The following is a 21647-nucleotide window of genomic DNA, read 5'->3' as shown; positions in this document are numbered from 1 at the left end:
TGGTCAGAACCTGCAGCGCGCCCTTGAACTGAAGACGATGCACAAGGAGGAAATGACCGCGATATGCTACATTGTCCTCATCAGCGCTTGCTGTCGCCTAAACAACACAGAGGAAGCACTCAACCTGAAGAGAGAATTGTGAGTGCTGCAGGCTTTTATAGTTCTTGAATAACTCCCAAACCCTTTGCACCGTCCAGCTGAGCTGCTTTAAACTCTCATGTCGTCCTCTCTTGTTTCATTCTCTTCACACACCGCGAGTTGCATTACTTTACCAGACGGCCTCTCTTCCTCTCTTCCTACAGGAACGAAAAGAAGTCATTACTATGGTTGGACAGCAATAAATACATGGAACTGGTGAAAGTCCTCTCCAGTAATGGGCAGGTTGAGGGTAGGTTTTTCACAAGCTGATACTCATGCTCACTTTCATGATTGACTCTTTACCAATTTACAGATTAATCACTCTTGCTCATTGCGTCACAACATTCTAAGTCAAAGTAATGTCTTCACACTGATTGTTTTGGACAACATCTAAATATGAGGCATACATCTTTTTTTTGTCTGGATCGATGTCGGGTCATGCTTCAGAGTCCGAAGCCTGCAAGTGTGTGTGCGCGGTTGGGTGTGTGTGTGTGTGTGTCACCAACCCTGTCACAATCTGTCCCTCGCTCCCTCCCTCAACCCCGCATTAGCCGTCCTTTTTCAGAATGCTACGGTGGGTTTCCTTCAGCCCATTGAAGACCCAATTACCATCAATTTTGCCGCTGTGCTTTTTTGCACACAGTGACAGGCAAAATGTTTCCCTTGTCTGTCGTCAACTCCCCTTTCCGCCCGTTCGCTCTCTCTCGCCGTCTTCTCCTCCATCTCTTTATCTGACCGTCTCTCCCACAGCTCTGTCTCGAAGCGTGTCAGTCTCCCCTTCTCCGCCCCTTGCACACATCCGCGTCACCGATAAATGAGGGGGGGGGGATTACAGGACTGTCTTTTTCCACAATGACTGAAATCCGCCTTTATGCTAATGGAAGATCATGTCCGGCGAAGTGCTTGAGCATTTCACGTACACACAAACACACACGGGGATGTGCAAATTTGCATGTGAATTCAAGCAAAACACATTTGGTGGGCACGGTTGGTGTGTGTGTGTGTGTGTGTGTGTGTGTGTGTGTGTGTCTCTCTCTCTGGGTGTGTATAGGCAGCGCTAACGCATTTGCCATTAGCCAGAGTGTGCATATGGAGGGAAGGCTTGTCACCCACATTAGCACACATGGCTAACCTTGATGTTAGCCTGTCCCCACCCAGACGCTGGTCCGCCGAGCACCCAGCGCGCACCAGGCCCAAATGAAGATCATGTTTCTTGGCATCTTGCTGTATTTTGCAGCTCTAATGCGTTTGTTGTTTTTGCCCTTGGTTCAAAGCATCCCATCCCACCTCGGCAGGCGGCATTCTTTTCGTTTTTGCTTTTCATCCTTCTTTCTGACTTCTTTCCTCATTGGCGTTTTACTGTTCTTTTTAATTCCCTCCTCTTGTCCTAAATAATTACTTTCCTCGATGACGATTTCTATACAGGACCCCCCAAAAAAGCTATTTAAACATACATTTTTAAAGCACATCTGTTTCCGAAACTGTGTAAAATGGCCACTTATTTAGTATTTAATATCGTCTGTCTTTAAAATGTAAAAGATAATCATTTTCAATCACTTTTACACCTACCAGAATAAATCAGTGTATCAATCATGTGAACCTGAAATATGCATCGACATGGACTTGAACAGCCTGATCACCCTTTTGACCTCCCGTTACCTTTGCCCTCTCCATGCATTTTTGCGGTTACTCCTGTACCTCAGTGCCTCTTGACCAGCCCTTGCACTTTTGCCTCCATCTTCCCGCTTTGGTAAACACACGTTGTTCTAGCCTTGGATGGTCCTGAACTCAGCTTTGATGCTTGTGTGTGTGTTTTGGAGAAGAGACAACAGGAGCAGTCAAGTCATGCAAGCATTAGATGAACCATTGGGCTGTGTGATGTTTGTTTACCTGGCCTGTCTACCCCCCTCCATCTCTTCATGCTTGTGTGTGTGCTCTGGCTCGCTTTGCTGGCCGCGATGCTCGGCTGGGCTGATGGATATGCATCCTGGCTAAACGGACGGATAAAGCGAGCGGTGGGGGAGGAACCAGAGGGGAGGGTTTGGATGGTGGATGAATGGATGCTCGCTGGTGTAGCTCCATTTGGGCGGATCAACTCCGAGCCATTGGTCTCGGTGATTAGCGGGTCTGTCAGAGCCTGATGAGAGCAGCGTGGATAGAAAGTCCGACATGGAGAAAGACGAAGAGTCAGAGTGCGAGAATAAGTTACACTTCAATTGACAGCGTTTCAGACTTGACAGCAGGCAGATCATTATAGGCCGGTTGCTTAATGTTGATACTGCCATCTCTTTGTAACCTTCTTCTGTCTAAATTTCACTTTAGTTTTTCAGTTTCTTTTACCTGTTTTTACAATTGTCTTAAAAATGATCTTAGATATTTGATTAACCCTGTTGTATGAATGCAATAATTCCCTATAAAATTTTTATTATTTTTACATTTTCATTTAAAGACTCAATATGGTTTGAAAGAAAATATCCCACAGTAAAGCTGCAAGTATTGTCAGGGCGATTTGGGCTTCTTAGTTCGTCTTCAGAAGCTACCGAGCTGCCAACTGGCATTCCTGAAGTATGGTAGGTTTTCAAACTAATGGAGTCGTACTGTGAGTGCCAAGATTTTGCGGGACCGTTGCTTTCAGGTGCAAAACGCTCCCTGAGTGCGGTCTAGACTTGAATTGTCATCTTCAGTCTGATTGTGATACATTCAGTTAAAGTGTCGTAGAAAGGGGAGAAAGGAGGCGTGGCTACTTTTTTCACGGATATCCATTGTTCTAAAATCTAAAATGCATGGTCACGGTTATGAAAGACCCATTTCTATTGGTCATCGCTCTTGTCTGTCAAACCCTCGTCCAGCTGACCAAATTTACGCCGCTGACCACAATGCGCCCCCCGGCCGTTGAGGTCCCTTCAATTTTCTCCCACTCCCTATTTAGCACCGTCTCCTCCATTGCCAGCTACCCCTTTCCCTCCCCTATTTTCCCTTGTCTCTTTAAATCTGTGACAGCCTTTGGTTCCCATCGTCCTAAAACTGGCGCAGAGAGGTGGAGCGATGCAGAGACGGACTGAAATTAGGATGCCAAAGCACTCACCAGTGGCCCCGTCTCTCACCTTGCAAGAGTGTGTTTCTGTGTGTCTCTGGGTTTCCCTGGTGGAGAGTGACACTTCTGTTTGAGGCGTTTGTTATATTACCAGTTGTGTCGCTGTTTTGACCAACTTTTGTTCTCTTAATTTGTTCTTTTTATTATGTTTCTGTTTGTGTTGGCTGTAAACATGTAAGACGCTTTAAGCTGGGCCTCAGTATATTGCCCCGCAATTAGGAGAGCAGACATTCACGCATGTCGTGTTTCTCCATCTGTGTAGATTAGTGTCTGTGGTGGGAGCGTGCCTGTATCACTGTCAGCCCATTAGCAGCTGTCCAAATAGACAGTAAATGCATTTTGATTACCTTACCCTAAAATGCATGCATACTCCCACCCTTTTCACCGCTTCACCCGTAGTGTCGGCCAGATGGGCACGTGCATCACACCAGTAAGAAGCCCTCCATTACTGACTGGACTAGACCGAACCGATCCACCCCTCATGCTTCTCACTGGGGCCTCAGCAGGCCCTTGTTGCCACATACCTATAATTTACCCCCCCCCCCCTCCCACCAAGTGCTTTCCACATGACCACAGTAAAAAGCTGGCCTTTATTGTAGGGGTCTAGTAATTGTAGTCTCGTTTAGAAACTGCAAGTAGCAATTAGCGCAGAGTTGGCATTATATGGGGTTGGATTTGTATCCCCGCTGTGTGCACAATGCCGTTTTAATACGGGTTTGTTTTCCCGACATGGAATTAGCTAAAGGGGCCCTTTATCATATTCACGTATCCTTCTCTTCTCCCTGCCCGCCTCGCTCTTTCTCCTCCTCTTTTCATCTCTGCATTCGTCCTTTACCTCTAAGCGACGCTCACCGTCACTTCTCGTTTTCACACCCTCACCTCGGCACAAAACATCACACTTGGTGGGAGTTGCAGGAAGTGCGTGTTAGCAGTTGGTTTCTTCACGTTTGACTTTACCTCCAGTAATGTGACGCTCTCTTTCTTTGCAGAGGCCATCGACCTCCTGAAGGAGATGAAGGAGAGGGAGGTGACTTTGGACAACAATGTGTCTTTGTTTCACTTGTTAAACGCTATCGCGCTCACTGGGGACGCCGCAACTGTGAAACGGCTACTGGACACCATATTCTCTCTCGGGTTGACCAAGCCCAAATCCAATCTGTGCTCAAATCTTGTTATTGCTCACCTGAAGAGGTAAAGTACAACTGGACTGTTTTTGAATCACAAAAACATTGGTTCATACACACAAAGGCCTTTTTATCCATGTAGATGCACAGTATATTTAACTCTGAAATATTCAGTTACTTTATGTAATTTGTATATTACTTCTGTGGGTGTTGTCAGACCGGTGGTGATACTTGCCAGGTGTGTGTATGTATGTGCGACTCACTGAGCCACTCATCCCTCCCTATGATCATAGCTGAGGTCACTTTCTGGGTCAGCGTTTCAGACAGACGATGTGGAAATCGCTCATTTTTTCTGCGTGTGTGTGTACCGCGTTCTGGCCAGGTTTTGTTTTTGGGGATTCGCCAGCTGCAGCCTCTCCCGTGAGCCCCCCGTCCTCGATCTTTTGAAATACCCACCGCTATACTCAAAGTTGCAAGACGCGTGCGGGGCGAGACGTAGCCAATGAGGCCTCGTCTTGCAATGCACGTATGCAAATCAGTGTTTCCAAACCCTTGCTGTGGGGGGTCACTGGTATTGCCCCACCCCTCGACTCTATTTAGTGCTTTATAAAGTGTATGTGTGTGCTCTATTTGTCAGAGCAGCTTTTAAGTAGATCATCTCATTAGCATGTTAATTATGTACGTTCCACTAATTGCTGGATTTACCGCACAGTGCACTGGCGGGGGGCTAACCGCTGCACACTCATGCAGGCCCTGCACACGCTTTCATACAACACAGTTTGCCTGCAGCACTTACACTACAGGTGGAGGTAAAACTCGTGTGTGTGTGTGTGTGTGTGTGTGTGTGTGTGTGTGCGCGCGTGTACACACACACACCAGTGCTCCCCTTCCTCTGGCACGGATTCCAGGTTCACTTGTTAAGCACTGCTGCTGTGAGATTAGCAAGCTAATTTAGTCCTGGGTCATCAGCAAGCAGCTGAATCACAAAACACACATGCTGGTGCGCACACACACCATCCTCACATGTTCCTGTTTACTGGCTGGTCTTCAGGACAAAAGAAGCCATCACTCTGCCTGCGCCCGTTTCATCGCCGCGTCGGCGCTAATGACTTAATGAACACTTCTCTGGCAGATTAACCCATGACAGCCCGTCCTACGCACCCCCCTGTTAGCTTTCATGCCCAACAATTCAGTGTTTTCTATGCCATCTCTCCGGCACATTGGCTAGGTGGGTTGATCAGATTTCGACACCTTTATGGAAGCGATTAGCGACAGGGAACGTTAATGAGTTGAAGAAAACGCAGAGGTGGCAGGCCGTGTATGAAAGACGCAAAGTAGTAGAAGTACATGCAATTTGGGGGATTCCAGAGCTGATGGGAGATAAACAGAGATGGCTCGCCGTGTCATCAGTCTCATTTACAATTCGTCACACAGACGCCGTCCTACCACGTGCAAGGACAGCGGCTTGATGACGAGCCTACCGATCTCCTTGACAAAAGAGGGTGTGGGCGAGAGGGATGAGAAGGGGGGTGGGGGGCGGTCTCTGTGAGATGAGGCAAAATGAGCTTCCCTGGCTAAGCCTTCAGGTTTCCATTGAGCACGGCACTTTTTTTTTTCTTTCAGCGCTTAATTGGCTGGAAAGTGTCTGACATGCAAAGTTGAGGACATTAACAGGGCTGTGCGCCACAGTAAATGGCAATGCAAAGTGACAGTTAAATTGTACCTAGGGGAAATTAACCATCTTAGCTCCTTTTTGGGGAGGGGGGTGGAGAATCAGTGGGCGGAAAGAGGGGACAGGAGAGGAAGGTAGAGGGGGTGTAATTGTTTTTTAGGTTTTTTTAAAGATGTCTTATCTGGAAGGAGGGATTATAAGTAGATGGCAGACAGAAAGAAGAAACCTCTGAATTTGTAGAAGGGGGTTTTGGAACATTCAGCAAAACGGCGTGGCTCCAGCGTAAAAAGCCGCACGCACCACATCACAACCGCTAAGATAGTTGTGCATATAAGCCATGTTGCACTTTTGAGCCATTACCTCATTTTTGGGCTCGAATGCCCCCACGTGGCTCCGCTCGTCTCTTTCAAAGATCTGTTGTGCTGTTTGACGAGACTGCTGTGCGCTCGAACAGCTTCTTGACCAACGCGGCTGAGTAAATGTTGTCCCTCTTCTAATTAGCACACCTCTTTACTGTCCACTCCCATCACCCCATACATCCTCCTACCTTCTCTTTCACCTCGCAGAAACTGAACCGAAGGTCAAACCTTTTCCTGTTTGGGTTTTTTATCCCAGCTTTTGTTGGCCTTTTTGGCCATATTTCTTTTATCCACTTGTCTAGTTGATTAGAAGAGAAAACACTCCAGAAATTATACCTGTTGACTCTCGGTCAGTCCCTCTCACACTCAATCTGTCTCTCTTTCACTCACTTGCGTTGCCCCCTGCCTCCTCCATAGGTGCCTTGTCTGCTTTGACCTCTATGTGATTGACATGGAAATTATCCAATCAACAGATTGATGGCAGTCCTGTCATAATAGAGGGGCTGAAGGGGTCTCCTCTCTCACAGCTTCTTTGCTCTTTCCTTTCCCATCCCCTACTCGCTCCAATCATTGCCACTCCATCAGGTGCAGTCATTCTCCCCTTCTTTTTTTTTTTTTTTTTTTTTTTGCTCGTCCTCTCAGGAAGAATAGGAGGATGGATCGAGCAAGCGGAGAAAGCATCTGTTTTGGTGGGGAGGGTCTAATGTTGTTACTATATTGCTGCTAAATTACGCAGTCAGGGGGGCCGGAGGTCGTCAGAGTGAGAGCTGAAAGCATGAAGTCAAACAAAGGTGGTTAGGCGGAAAAGAAGAGAGGATGGGATGAGAGGTGGAGAAAAGGGATTGGGAAGAAAGGGAAAGGAGAGGGTGAAGAATTGAAGGGAGGTGAAAAGAAGTTGGAGCAGACAAAAGAGCAGAAAGACCAGGAGGAGCAGAGAGTAAATATCATCGCAGCTCTTTCTGTCTAATCCATTGCATTGCCTCTAAAAGTCTCCAGAGAGACATTAGCCCGTCTGTGTGCCTGATTGCACGAGAACGATCTATCGGGGCCAAAAGGCTTCATCACCCACAGTCGTGCTGTCAGGAATTTAAAGGCTTGCATTGTTGCAGTCGGTCAGAGTGCACTAACGGAAGGGCATGGGGTTAACACTCCACGATATACTCTGTTCTCTACCAACGCAATCCCGTGCATAACCGATTGGTCTAACTCAGGTTCTACTTCCTCTTAGTGGCGACGTGGGCGCCGCGATGCAAGCATCAATGGATTTCATGAAGGATTACGGATTGCTGACCGGCATACACGACCTGATGATTCACCTGTTGGAGAATAGAGACACCGAGGAGCTGCAGAACGGTTGTGAAAATGTCTGAAATGTCCAGTTTTCATCACCAGTTTTGGTCATTAAGATGCTCACCCAGCTGGTTCTGTTTCTTTATCAATTTATTGCGTAAGATAACAGTCGGCATCAGTAATCATTAAATCCAAGTCCCTACAGCATCCCCGCATGCTTTTTAATTGGACCAATCTTAGTTAGTTAATCATACATAAAGAATTGCACACAAATTGCTTTACACAATAAAATCAATCAATTCCCTATAATCCATTATTCATTACTGTGTGTGAGGAAGCAAAGCAAATACGCTCAGACATTTTAACAGGTGTAACAAACACCAAGAATTCGTTTTTGAAAAAGGGGGTGGGGTCCAGAGTTTTTAGCTGTCTCGCTGTATGGCGACAGCAACTTCATGAAAAGGTCAAGTTCAATGTGCTGCTGGAGCAAGAGGCTCTGGAGGGGTGGAGCACCTCTCCACCTTCCCCGCTCCGCTTTCACCCACTCCTTCATCCCCATAAAAGGTGACCGACCCTCATGGTCTGTTGCTGCACTCTTTAAAAAAGAGTCAACTTTAGAACATCATGACAGGTTTTTTGGCACAGAATGGATAAAAAAAAATGTATGAATATCAACCGCCGACATGCCTTTTAATTTGAAGGTTTCAGTCACAGAAGAGTCTAAATTGTGGACTTGGGTAAGTACTAATAAGCAAAATCGCAGCACGTTGATTTTAAATTGAAACAAGAGGGATTATTATTCCAGCTCTGCCTTGCTGAATTGGCAGGTCCATTTGGATCGCTTGGAGTCTCCAATGTGTGTGTGTGTGTGGGGTACCTGTTCTGAAGCTGCTGGCCAGAGATAGTACCGTACTTGATGCTGAGCAGAGCACTTAAGCAAGTAAAGCACGAGAGCTTAGGTTTCCATTTGGGACTCGATATGGTTGCTTTGTGCCCGAGACATCCTACCAAACAGAGGATGAAGTACAGGCCCTGCTTATTCACCTTGAAGGCATTTTTACTTACAAACTTTCTCTGTGCCTCTGTGTTTCCTCTTCAGCCATGGACTTTGTGAATGAATCTCGAGGAGAGCTGGCCATGCTGTATAATCTGTTCTTTGCATTGCTGGATACCGGCCGCATCACTGAGGCTCGTAAGATCATTGAGGTAAACAAACACACAACTTGAATAAGAGAAGTCTTGACTTGTGTGATGGCGTCGATGCCTGCAAGTTCCTAATTTTAATCAAGTGGGACCAGAAATCCAATTCCGCTACTTTATTATTATTATTAATATGGTGGTGGTAATAAAATCTGTTTACTTGTCTTTTAGTGCAACGTCCCACTCCGACTCGCTGCATATGTCAATTTTGTTGTTCTGGAGCATGTAAGGTAAACACGAGGCTAATTTAGCTAAAGTCTTTAACTGAGCTGAAATAGTCTTCCACATTTTTTAATTGTGAGAAGTCTGGTTCAGTGAACCGCGTATAGACCAGCAGACGAGAGGGACTATTCGATTTGATTTACCACAATTAGTAATAAATAGCCTATTAACGGTGACGGCTCTGATTCTCAAATCACAGTGAAGTCAAGTTATTAAGTGGATGGAATGGAATAAAAAGTCTTTAGTCTTGATTGATTTATTAAGTAGTAGAAAATGCAAGTATACTCAAGATGTCTGTGAAGATTCTGTCATCCAGGTTGTGGTAGATTTTGCCACACCTTCTATACCAATACCTCCATGGCATCAGTTGTGGAAAACAAAGGGAATAGATTTGTGTTATTTGTGTCTATGTTGTGATGTTTGTCCGCGGCTGCACGGTCTTTCTTAGCGGATCTACATGACTAATACGATTTGAATAATAATCAGGATGACCTCTGGTCTTCCGTCAGGAATCTCGGAGGACACACCGGGATGCAATTCCCAAACTCTCTGTTCTTGTAGCTCATCTGACCTGAATACTGACCCGAATATTTCATGAATATTTATATCGTTGTCATCTTATGTCCCACTTTAAGCCTTGTAGATGAGGAAAAGAGAAGAGATATAGCAAGCTGATAAGAAGTGATTTTCAAATGGATAAAGCAGACGGGTGGCTGTGGGATGGAGAGAGTGATGAATAAATAAGTACAGGGATGAGCCTGACATCAGAGGAAGGGAAACAGTGTTATTATGTTGTCTGATCAGGATGAGAACAAAAGTGAGGGGGGGGGGGGGCATAACTCTTCGGTGGTGTGGACATAAAATAGGGATTTGTCCCTCTTGAGGATTTCCAAGTCCTCTTAAATATTATCTGCATGTTATTATGGCTCTCGTTCCCCTTCTGCGAGATTGTTTGGCCGTCATCCTTTCCCGTGACAGGACGCCAGCTGCATGGCTGTGATGTGTGACACTGGCAATAGCGAGAAAAGGACAACAGACTGATGTCGGCTTTTTGTTCTGAACGTTTGATTGTCATGTACATTAAACTAGAGGGTCAACCTTCAGATCATTATATTCAGTAGATTCTTTAGTATTTACAAGTAACATTGTGCCGTCTTTAACAGTTTAACCAGGAAAAAATAAATCTCTAGAACAAAACGGAAAGTTCACTTCTGAACTGTTGCTCTGCCTGCATGACAATGGGTTTGGTGCCGATGTAAAATAGAACGGACCCAGGCCCATCACTCAAATATGCATCCCCTCAAAGAGCGTCAAGTGGTGTGGCAGAGTGGTGTCTCTCTTTAGGCTGTGTTTGGTATAATTGGCAGCTGATTAAGCACAGCTAATTAAATGTAATGATGGAGAAAGGTGGCCAATTTCGTGCTAAATGGTCAAGGTTAGGCGGAGGATTGTCAGGTGGCCGGGCCTATTATTGTGGCACGCGTGTGTGTGTGGGATGGTCAAGGTTGGGTAGCATTGCAAAAGAGCGGTGAGCCATTATTGCTGTGTGTCTGCCTGTGTGTGCGCTAAATGGCCGGATGATTAGTGGCATTAGAACATGAGGAATTGAGATGGAGAGCGTTTGTAAAGTGGAGGTGAGATAAGGTTGTCGCTGTCTGTTTTTGGGTTGTTTTTTTAAACCATTCGTGTATGTAAGGATGAGAGTGACCTGGGAAGACGTTTTCACTCCTAAAGGCCACACAAGACTCCAAACGAGGCAGAGTGGTGGAGTTTACTACACTCTAGTGCAGGTATGGGCAAACCCAGGCCCGGGGGCCATATGCGGCCCGTTGGTCTTTTTAATCCGGCCCGCCAAACTTGCCCAAATTATATCATTAAATTAAATTTCATTATAATTAAAGCTCATTCATTTGACCTTTTTGCTGTAATGCTACCTGTAAAAGGCCAAATCCTTTCATGCAATAGCTTTCATGTGTTATTTATATTAGCTCACACAAATACTCCATCCATCTGTTCTTGGTCCGGCCCCTCTGTCAAATTTTAGAACCTATTGTGGCCCGCGAGTCAAAAGGTTTGCCCACCCCTGCTCTAGTGTGTGTGTGTGTGTGTGTGTGTGTGTGTGTGTGTGTCGGAGGATTGTCTTGATAATATGACCTGATTTTTTTTCCCCCATTGTCTCTGTATGAAAGTGAGTGTTTTTTTTTGTTGTTTGCATTTGCTTTGTATTCGTTCGGCTCACTCATGCATGTTTTGAGTTACGTGCCGTCTTATTTCAGAGGATTTCGTTTTCTCCCCAGATTAGGGAGATTTGTCCACGACGCATTCAAAATCCCAAAACACATTTGTGTTTGTGTGTACGGGATTGTGAGTAGATGTGCAAAGGCTGCTTTGAGCCTGCAAGACTTTAGCAAGTAAAGGGAATCAGAGGCAAAAAGACGGTGCACTTGCACTGGGCCTTAGTCTCTAAGAAGATTAGACAGACGGAGAGAGAGAGAGAAACGCATTTTAATTTGTCCCTTTGGCTGGTTGGGTAAGAACATAATGCCTTTGCCTGCGCCGGATGGCGCCAAGATGAGGCAGGGAAAGAGACCGAGCAGGAGCAGGGGGAGATTTGTAGGAAGAGGGAGAGATTTGGGAGAAGTGGGGATTGAAAGAGGAAAGGATGAAGGCTGCCTTCTTCCGGTACGATGGAGTCCCACCAAAGAGGCCAGCAGGGATTGAACACTGTTGATCCCTTTTCAGATTAATGTCCTGGCTGATCACTCTGGCTGAGGGAGAAAAAAGAAATACAGATTACCAGGAAGAGAGAGGGGGGGTGATATTTCTCAGTCCCAGTCTGATTCAGATTTTATCAAAGCCCCACGAGACGGATGAAATCCTCACCGCTGTTATTCCATGATAATAATCATCTAGTCACTCTGCATATCAGGCTAAATCGCAGCAACACGGTCCTGCAGATCAATCTATGTCAGCCCCCGTTTGACAGCAGCCCCCCACACTCTGCGTATCACTGGTGTCCGAAAAAAAATCACAAATCTCCCAAAACTATTTATGTCTGCTGGGACGTTGCAGTTCGGTAGACATTAATCCCCAAATCTTCTATTTTGTTCTACTAACCAGTAATTTGGGATTTTGAAGTCTATTGAACAGTTTCATTTTTCTCCCCCCTGTGACCCAACAAACTCGACAATCAGGAATACATCCCTGCAAATGGAACATGTCCATAACTCATCCCGTTGTTTGACTTATTTGTGGTTCCGATGGATCAGATCCAGAAGACATTTTGCATGATAGTGCACCTCGGACTCCCTTTATGATAATAATCTGAAGGCACATCGTGATGATTCATAAACCGCTGCGCTCCCGGAATGTTCAAGAGCTCCTTTTGCAGAAAGGTTTCACTTCTTAAAGCGGTGACGCATCTAACCTCCCAGTTTTATTCATCCACCTTCTGACTGGCGGTTTTAAATGAATTGATTTATCAATATTGGATTGACATTAAATACTAAACGCATGAAATGCAGTTTAGGATTGTTGCATCCATCCTCTGATTGCTTGTCCTTTTTATATAGACCCCTGGAATGAGAGCGAAGGATACACGCCTGCAGTGGTATGCAGAGAAGTGCATTGCCAACAATGAGGTAACGCGCTAACAAACGACAGGTCGATCTAATGTAGCCCAAAAAGATGAAATAAATGCAAGCACGGCATCTTAATTTATGTCTGCGTGTATAGATGGAGCCCTTGGAGCAGATGGTTGACTTGACGCGCAAACTGTTTGACTGCGACAGAGATGAAATGTACTTCTACGTCCTCCGTCTCTGCCGTGAGTCTTTCTCTCCCTCGTGTGTGTTTGTTCATTCATATTATCTAAATATGCTGCATATTAGACGTCAGTCCTGTAGGTGCTGTCTTGGTGCAATGTTGGGTTTTAAATGCATTGAATTGTTCATGAACCGCCTCTAGTATTAGGTCTCCAGGAAATCCGTGCAAAGACGCACACCACTTGTTTGTGTGTTTGTCTGTAAGCCCGGACGTGTGTTGTCGCCACATTTCACTGCTTCGTTGTCGTCTTTTAGAGAAGAGACAAAACTGGCAGAAGGCGACATCCGTGTGGACAAAGATGCAGGAGGAGAGCCTCATTCCCAGAGACAGGACCCTTCATCTGCTAGCAGGCATCCTGCGCAGTAATGGCCAGGAGGTTCCCTTTGAAATGAGCAAGGTAAGAAAGCACAAGATCTTCTTCCCACAATTGTAAGGTGGGTTCCTGAGGGAATTGAAAGGTAAAGCAAGCTGTGAACAGTGCCTGAGGTCAGACGTGACCTGCAACCATGCAGCAAAGCTTGTGCAGACATGTCTGTCATAAATCTTGGAAGAAAGTGGGATAATAATCAAGAAAAAAACTGAATTGAATATTCTCTGGGTCATTTCTACAATGTTCAAGAAATGCCTTTCATTGTTTTATATAGATTATGCAATTAATTATTCGGTGCTGCACAGATAAGTATGGCTCATCAGAGTATTTATCACACACACACAATCTCATTTATTTTCACACTACAAGGATTAACCAAAGAGCAAACTCCACCCCAACCTTTGATTGTAAGAACTAACCCCAAAAACCTCTGACAGCACTTAGCAGCTGTTCTCTCCACGCAGGACCCCCGCCCCTCTGACCCTGCCCGGCTCCACATTAAGCTTCTGTTCATTACATGTAGATTTGACGTGTGGTCAATCAGACAGGCTGGCTGAAGGAAGGAATTACTGCTTGATCTGTCTGTAAATCTGTAAGGCCAGACTAATTTGGCCAGCAGCTAAATGCCACCATATGGCTGCCACTGGATTCTCGGTTAATGTGAGGCCGTGACGGCCTTTTGACAAGAAGACAGAACTTTAATTACACGTACATGTATATTAAGGAATGAAGTGGTAAAGCCTGCGATTCTCTTCAAATATCTTAGCATTCTGTTGCTCCGTTTTTCCACGCTTTGGCTTTGCACATGCTCCAATGCCCTGAAGCGTGATGAGACGGGAAGTGATCGCCGTTGCCTGGAGCGAGGAACTTGGTGACCCCTGGGGGCTCTTGAGTTGCCACCCTTGCTTCATCGCGAACACACACATTCTGCCCCTGGGGTACCTGACCTAATATGCCTCTATCCTACACAGCTTAACCCCCTCCCCTCGCTGCTACACGGGTGACCAAACATTCGAGGAGCCCTTCTGTATGCAAAGGCGCACATGCATGCACCGGTTAGTGCTAAAGCACATAGTTCATCCACCGTCTCTGTTGCTTGTGTGTCATTTCCAGTCCCGGTACCTGCGAGATGAAGAAATTTCTGCATCCAACCGCCCCACAAAGGACAGAGTTCATCAATACATGTCCCGTATATTTTCTCTCATTAAAAAGCAGGATAAGCAAGGTAAGCAGCAGGAGGTCGCCGTGATTTTGACATAACATGCAGATTACTTGAATGTTCCGTTATCATTTGTATTTTATGCTGTTTTTAGACACCAGACGGAGCAGCACTCCTAATCTCATTGTGTAGCTACTATGCCATGACAATAAAGGCTTTCTATCCTATTCTATGTAAGAAGTTACTTTGGAAATTATCTGGGAATGTCGAATTGCCATAAAGAAAATAGAACATTAGAGGAATATCCTGCGTTTGACTTGCTGTCTCACCCGAAGCACTTAAAGGTTTGATGTGAAGCGAAACAGCATTTTCTGTCTGTCTGGTATCCGATCCCAGCGAGACTTCTCTGATCACGTAGTCCTGCTAAGTGTTTATTGCTTGCCGTCATCTTGGTGAAAGCAGGTTCTCCTGCTAATGCGATAAAACCCTATCAAAGGCTGCTTTTCTTTTTCACGCCCTGCCTTTGACTTAAATTTAGGTTTGCTCATCTTCTTCCTCTGCAGAAGCCTACGAGATGGTGCAGCAAGCCAAGGACATGGGTTACTATTTGACTGCTCAAACTTACAATGTTGTGATCCGTGCCTTGTTGGCTGGAGGCTCCTATGACAATGCCATGAGAGTCAAGGACATGTAAGTTAGGCAAAGCACGTTTAACAATCGGTGTTAAATCTGTGGGGAATCGTGATCTTGTTTCCTTTCATTTGTGATAATGGCCATTCTGTCCTTCTCAGGTAATCACATTCATAGTGAATAAGAATATTGTGACATGTTCACAGTTCTCTGCTTCTTTCCCCGTCGTCTGGGTCACTAAAACGGCCTCTCTAATAGACGTGAGGATTATACACTGATTGTGTGGCAGCACACTCGACCTTGCTGGATATGAGCAATGGGTCTTACTAAACACCAAGACACACACTTGGTCATGTGACTTTTTTACACAAACATCACTCTTCTTCCCCCAAAAAGAGAGATAGTAATATAACACGATACAAGAGGAAATTATTGTATTCATTTGTAGGGCACGATATGTATAAACATCAAAGAATCGGTTGTTCTTGTTTTTCAGCTCGCTACATTGTTTGTTCTTATTATATGAGGAATAATTGTATCGTCTTAGAGTTAGACGCTCCGAACAAGCGCTCGATACCGGTGATAACCCGTCTCCACTTTAAGGCATCCTTGCCCGGGTAAAAGCTTTGTTTATCTGCGCCAGATAAATGAGAATGGAAATGAGTCGAGAGCAGAAGCACAGGAACAAGACAAAAAAAAAAAAGAAATGCAAAGGAGGAGACTCGGATTGAACCGCGTACGAGGTTAATGAAGATGCTGCAGCCAGTAATTCTCTGTGCATGTGAGTGTTTGTTTTGGGTAATCTGTATGGAATTGAGTGGGGGGGGGGGGGCTAGTAGTGAGATCAAGGGATTGGAAGCGAGTGATGTTGATGAGAGAAGAGGCAAATGAAGGCACAACACCTCTAGAAGGGGGAGGCATGTGATCTGTAGTGTGTGTGTGTGTGTGTTGGAAAAAGGTGAGTGGGAGACTTCCTCGGGAGCTTTCCTTCCACTCGATGAGAAGAATTCTGACCCCCACTGTTCCATCTTCCTGTGCCCAACGACCCTGTTACAGCGCCAATCCCCTGCCTTGACCGGTCCCGGCGGCGGCTGGATAGTGCTTGGCCTGGTGTAGCCGTGGCGATAAGGATTGCCAGCCTGATGCTCAATTGAGTGGAGGGATTAATCTGGTTGCGGGACCATAATAAGAAATGGAAAGACGGGTGGGCAGACTTGATTAAGGATTTAGCAGCAAAGCAATGAAAAGGAGGAGGGTTGAAAAGAAGCACAAGTAGATGAGTAGGCGGAGAGAGGGAAGCAAAGTTTGGAGGAAGAGGTGATGAGCCGTGGGGGGGGGGGGGGGGGGTCTGCTCGACTTGATAACACACACGGATATACGAACGTGCGTGTCACAGCTCGGCAGGAAGTCTTCAGCTGTGTTTTCAGGCTCTTCCAAGGAATCAACCATGTTGTGTTTTCTGTCTTCTGTCCTTCTTCACTTCATCGCTGCCGAGTCTAAAGTTCTAAGAATAAGATTCCAAAGTGATGCCAGAGGTCCCAAATTTTTATTTTGTATGTGATGGTGCCCTCTGTTATTGACAACCAACAAAAAAAACAAAATATATATATAGATACATGTTACAAATGTCTTTCTAATAGATTCGACAAATAAAATATAACCAGAACGTCTGTTGTGGTATTCATAACCTTTCATTGTGTTAATAAAATATCTGTCAAAGTATTTGCACTTATTTATGTACTTTCCTCATGTGTAGTTTAAAACCAAAGAACTGCTTTGTGTCTCTCAGCGCCGAATCCATGATCCCAGGCTTCAAGCTGCAGGATCGCGCCCTAAACCTGCTCATCATCACGCAGAGCAAGAAAGGCCAGACCCAAGGTAAGAGACGGGCGTGTGCTAGAAAACAAACCCCCAAACCCCCAAACGCACACACAGCCACTTCAGAGACACGTGTGGCTGCTCCCGCTCCTCCACAGATGCCCTCGAGACCCTGAAGTCCGTTCTGTCAAAGAACATCATGCCCTCCCTACTTGCCACCTCAGCGTTGGTTCAGGCCCAGGCAAAAGACGGCGATGAGGAGGGGATTCAGGAGGTGGTCCAGCTGGTCGCGGAGAATGGCCTGAGCAAGAACCTGCCCACAGCTTTGGTCGACAGCAGCATAATACTGGCACGTTTCAAGAGGTAAGACAGCTGGGGAGTCTGCGTGGCTGAGATCAGAAGACGTTTTGAGTTCAGGAGGGAATTAAACTCTGTATGATTTTTCTGCAATTAATAATGTTGAGTTTTCCGACCAAGTTGTTTTGTCCCTTTGGGATTAATAAAGTCATCTGAATTTCACTTTAGCTTCTCGCAGAAACGCGTCCAGATGAACTTAAAACCTCCGTTGGCTTCGCTGCGCGGTATAATGCAGCACCAGCAGCAGAGTGTGACAAAAGCCAGGTTGACACACACTTATCGTAAAAGCACACAGCGCCAGCGGGGCGTCGAGTACAAATGGGAAACACAGGTCTAACAGGATTATTCATGGTTTCCTGTTAATGTCACTAAAGCACCCATCTTCCACTGCTGCTTCCCAAAACAACAGAGAACAAAATTGAAAGCACGTGTGCATCAAACTTTCATTGCACCACTTGCCGCATTAGCGCTGTCCTCCGGCTCCGGCTGCGGCGTCCCAACGCCAGCTCGGAGGGACAGCAGGAAGTGATGAATAGCAAGACGGTCTCACGCCCGATTGGCCATCGCAGCGTGGGCCTGTCAACTTGAACCTTGACCTCTGGGAGCTCCGCTGAGCGGCTCTGACACGTGCGTCCCCGCTGTATCTGAGTCAAGCTGACTGGTTAAGAGCCGGGGCGGGAAAAGCAAGCCGGCCCGGAAAGCGTAGCGCCGCATTTAGAGGGGCCCGCTGTTGAATTATTCAGAACGGCCCCAGTCGTAATAATCAGCACAGGATACGCTGCCCCCACAACACCGCCACCGGACCCTCACATATACATACACAAAGACGTGCGCGCACCCCGTGTGTTAAATATTCATCGCGAATGGTGATGGTGGGGAGTCCGGCTTGCCAGATTGAGTTGTATGTTTGAATGCGCTTGTTTGGTTGTTGCGACGTCCGCAGGAAAACGTCCTGTGTTTTCCAAAGAAACATTTAAATACCTCAACTGTTAATGCGTTTTGAAATCTAAAAAACGGCGTCTTATGTCAGATTAATGTCATGCAGCTTGAACCTTAAAACCTTTTTGTTTCCCCATTCTGTGTTGAGCTGAATCATGAGCAGCTTTCCTTCCAGCGCGCTCATCACTTCTTACCCTTTTCAGCGGTAACGGGGCCGCGGCAGTGGAGCTGCTGGAGGAAGTCTTGACAAACCCAGACATCAAACACAACGACGTTTTCCCGCTCTTCGCGAAGATCTTGGATCTAAACGACGAGGAGGCCTTCGATAAATGTAAGACGCAAATGACGATGAAGCCGAGTGGGGAAAAAAGACAAACACACAATGATAACAAAAATGTGTGCGCTGCGTTGCAGTGAACGTTTTGGTCGAGCGCCAAGCCAACCATTTTGCTGACTACAAACCGGTGACGATCCTTTTCCTCAAGCTGCTGGAAAACTACCGAGTCGATGAGGCCAAGTTGATTCTGGACGTGAGTATGAGTGCGTTACGCGTGTTCCTGCAAAGCAGACGACGTGTTCGCCAAAGCTTCTTCAGGAGAACCGATATTGTGTGCTTGATATGTTTGTTTGTCCACAGATGACGGCTGAGATGCACTGAATTAATACTGAAAAGAAATAGACAAGCATTCGTGCAAACGTGATAAAGATAAATTAGCGGCTGCTCTGACTCACTTCTCTTCATCAATATTTAAATGTTTTGTTTTTTTAAATGGTCAGACCGTGTTCCTCATCACCCAGGCATTTATTGCACTCCGTTTTCCTTTCGCTAAGATGCTAAGGATGCTTTGAAAGAAAAACATGACTCCCTTCCAAAATTATCTGCTATTGTGGAAGGTAATTGAGTGTAATTGTGAGTTTTAAATTACCAGGTGCAGGTACTCGAGCCAAAGCAAAACAAGAGCAAAATACCATGAAGACATTTTGTGTGTGTGTGTGTGTGTGTGCGACCACTTTAATTAAATTTTGAGTCATCTGGAGCGTTGCTTCTCAGTGCACGCTGCTCCATTTGAGTGTTTTGCACTTGGCTGCTTTTTAAATTATTATATCCAAGTAATTAGAATCTAAAATGTATATAGATGGATGTATAATAAAAAAAAATCAACAAGGGAACTGGAGATGAAACTCGGTCCATCACATCTCCCAGGATGCACCAGTCCAGCTGTCAGACCCCGGTGAAGTCGGAGAAGTCTCCCACCACAGTCGTTGACTTATTTATCTCTCCTCACATTTATGACAGGAAGCGCCCGCCCGCCATTCCACAGCTCGGCCCCGGCGGTCTGAGACCGGCCGCCGACTCCCTGACTTATTGAACACGGTTCCTACATTACAGCTCGGTGGCTTCGCATTGAGCCTGGGGACATGAATCCGTAGCGAGCAGAAAAGTAGAGGGAAGAATCCTGAGCTAGCGAGCGTTAGCTCGCTCGAACTGTGCTGCAGTGACATGCAACACACACATTCAACTTTGGCTACTCTTCAATCGCTAAGGTGTAATAATGTAGCTGTGTTCGTTTTCAGTGTTGCATTTCAAAATATTTCCATCCATCCATTTTCTTTTTTCAGCTTTGCGGCTTTGCTGGATCTTCTCCCAGCTTGCTTATGGGCGAGAGTTGGGGTACACCCCGAATGTGTCGCCAGTGCGGGGCCACACAGAGACAAACACACACCCATACACTATGAGCAATTTAGAGTACCGGTAATCGATTCACTTAAATTTCATGTTTTTGGAAACCGGAGAAAACCCACGCGGACACAGGGAGAACACAAACTGCACAGATAGGATAAGAACTCTGTACCTTCTTGCTGTAAGGCTGCAGCGCTAACCGCTACACCACCGTGCCACCCTATTTCAAAAATATTTCCACTTTAAATTATTTCTGAAACCTTAAATTCCTTAAAAAAGTGGAAATCTCGTGTTTCGTATGGGAGAGAGGCTTAATTTGGTTCTGAGTTTATTTACCAAGTGGGTCAGTCAGAACCAGATGAACTGAGAGAATCGGGCACAGATCCACTCAGACGTGGAGCCGAGACGTCTGCTCTTCAATCCTTCATGACATCTTCAGTGATTATCCCTCTCAATTTTTAAACATGTCCGCCTAGCATGCATGTTAATGAACAGATACATTTCTCACTACTCTCCTCTTCATCACTATTTAAAAAAAGAAAATATGATTGCATGATTCTTCAGCTAAAATACGCGCCTGGCATGAGGTTTAATTTGACTCGATTTACAGAAGGGAGAAATTAAACACATTTTTTAACCATCTCTTTCTCTTAATCCATTGCAGTCATTTAAGTTTATAAAATAATCAGAAACTGGCATTAACTCTATGCGTGCCATTCGCGTCTAAAGACGTTTTTTTGAAACCCAAACATTCATTGAAATCTGCCTCTTCAACGGCAATAACTCCGGAACGTAAAATGCTAGCAACACACTTCTTTTTTTATAATGAAATAAGAGACTTTAATCTTTTATTTGGTAGGTTCGGTGTTTGCATAGTCATAGTAGATATTCTGTGGGGCTTGGAAAAGTGGCGAAGATAGTCAAAATACTGCCTGATATCGGAAATGGGTCGATGACGGCACTTCAAAAATTACAATTCAGAATCCAAAGTCCAAATAAAAGGTCCTAAAACTGCATACTTTAAAAAAAACAGCCCTAGTTTGTGATCGGCTTGTAGTTTGGAGTTCAGACTCCAGCGAAGGGACCCAGGCCACGCCCATGTTCTCCTTTTTCCTCGCCGCATCGGGGTAGCAACTGGAGTAAAGCAGGCCGCTAACTCCGAAAAGCTCTTAAGCAGGCAAGCCGACTGTAATGACGACGAAGGCCGTCAGGAGAGAGGAAGAGGAGAGGGGATGGGGTTGGTCATTAGGAGCTCTGTGGCCGCTTGTGTGTGGGATGGGAGGAACGGAGCATTCCCTGGACATCCAGAGCTTTTAGGCTGGTCTGTGTGAGGAGCAGGGGCATCAGGAGGCCCGGCTGGTTGCGGCGCCGCCTTTGGGAGCGGCTGGTGTAGCGAGGGGGAGAAACAAACGAGGGAGGGGAGCGAGAGCACGGAGCAAAGTTGAGTGAAGTGGAGCAGCGTTGCTCTAATTGCCATATTGTACTGAAGCCATGCTGCCGAGTGAAGACACGTTAATGCATCTGTACACACACACACACACACACACAGGTAGACGCGCATACTGTAAATCCCATGTTTGCTTGCATGCCGTGCACAGGTTGAACGTTCTACAACGGGAGTCGTTCACCCCCCGCCCCTTGTCGTCTCTCGTCTGTGTCCCGGGCTTGATTTCTCCTGTCCTCTCCGTCTCTAGCGCTGCAGCGCTGTGGCTGAGCAGAAAGATTTGCTCGAGTACTTCATTGTTCACAAGACGTACGTTCCTGGACAG

General features: G+C 45.9%; 1 protein-coding gene across 1 annotated transcript in view; it reads left to right on the top strand.

Annotated features, from left to right (window-relative positions):
• Positions 1 to 21647, top strand: part of lrpprc (leucine-rich pentatricopeptide repeat containing) — a 38164-nt gene that overhangs the window by 14116 nt on the left and 2401 nt on the right. The window contains exons 19-33 of the mRNA XM_068741638.1: positions 8 to 138; positions 303 to 388; positions 4222 to 4423; positions 7616 to 7740; positions 8777 to 8883; positions 12672 to 12740; positions 12835 to 12925; positions 13179 to 13321; positions 14408 to 14519; positions 15017 to 15143; positions 16873 to 16961; positions 17060 to 17264; positions 18401 to 18528; positions 18612 to 18727; positions 21573 to 21647. Of these exons, the coding sequence (XP_068597739.1) occupies positions 8 to 138; positions 303 to 388; positions 4222 to 4423; positions 7616 to 7740; positions 8777 to 8883; positions 12672 to 12740; positions 12835 to 12925; positions 13179 to 13321; positions 14408 to 14519; positions 15017 to 15143; positions 16873 to 16961; positions 17060 to 17264; positions 18401 to 18528; positions 18612 to 18727; positions 21573 to 21647 (1806 nt within the window). The remainder of the gene's footprint in view (positions 1 to 7; positions 139 to 302; positions 389 to 4221; positions 4424 to 7615; positions 7741 to 8776; positions 8884 to 12671; positions 12741 to 12834; positions 12926 to 13178; positions 13322 to 14407; positions 14520 to 15016; positions 15144 to 16872; positions 16962 to 17059; positions 17265 to 18400; positions 18529 to 18611; positions 18728 to 21572) is intronic.

The sequence above is a fragment of the Brachionichthys hirsutus genome, chromosome 7, assembly GCF_040956055.1.
Source record: "Brachionichthys hirsutus isolate HB-005 chromosome 7, CSIRO-AGI_Bhir_v1, whole genome shotgun sequence".
NCBI classification, from domain to species: Eukaryota; Metazoa; Chordata; class Actinopteri; order Lophiiformes; family Brachionichthyidae; genus Brachionichthys; species Brachionichthys hirsutus.
This window is presented reverse-complemented; position numbering and strand designations above follow the sequence as displayed.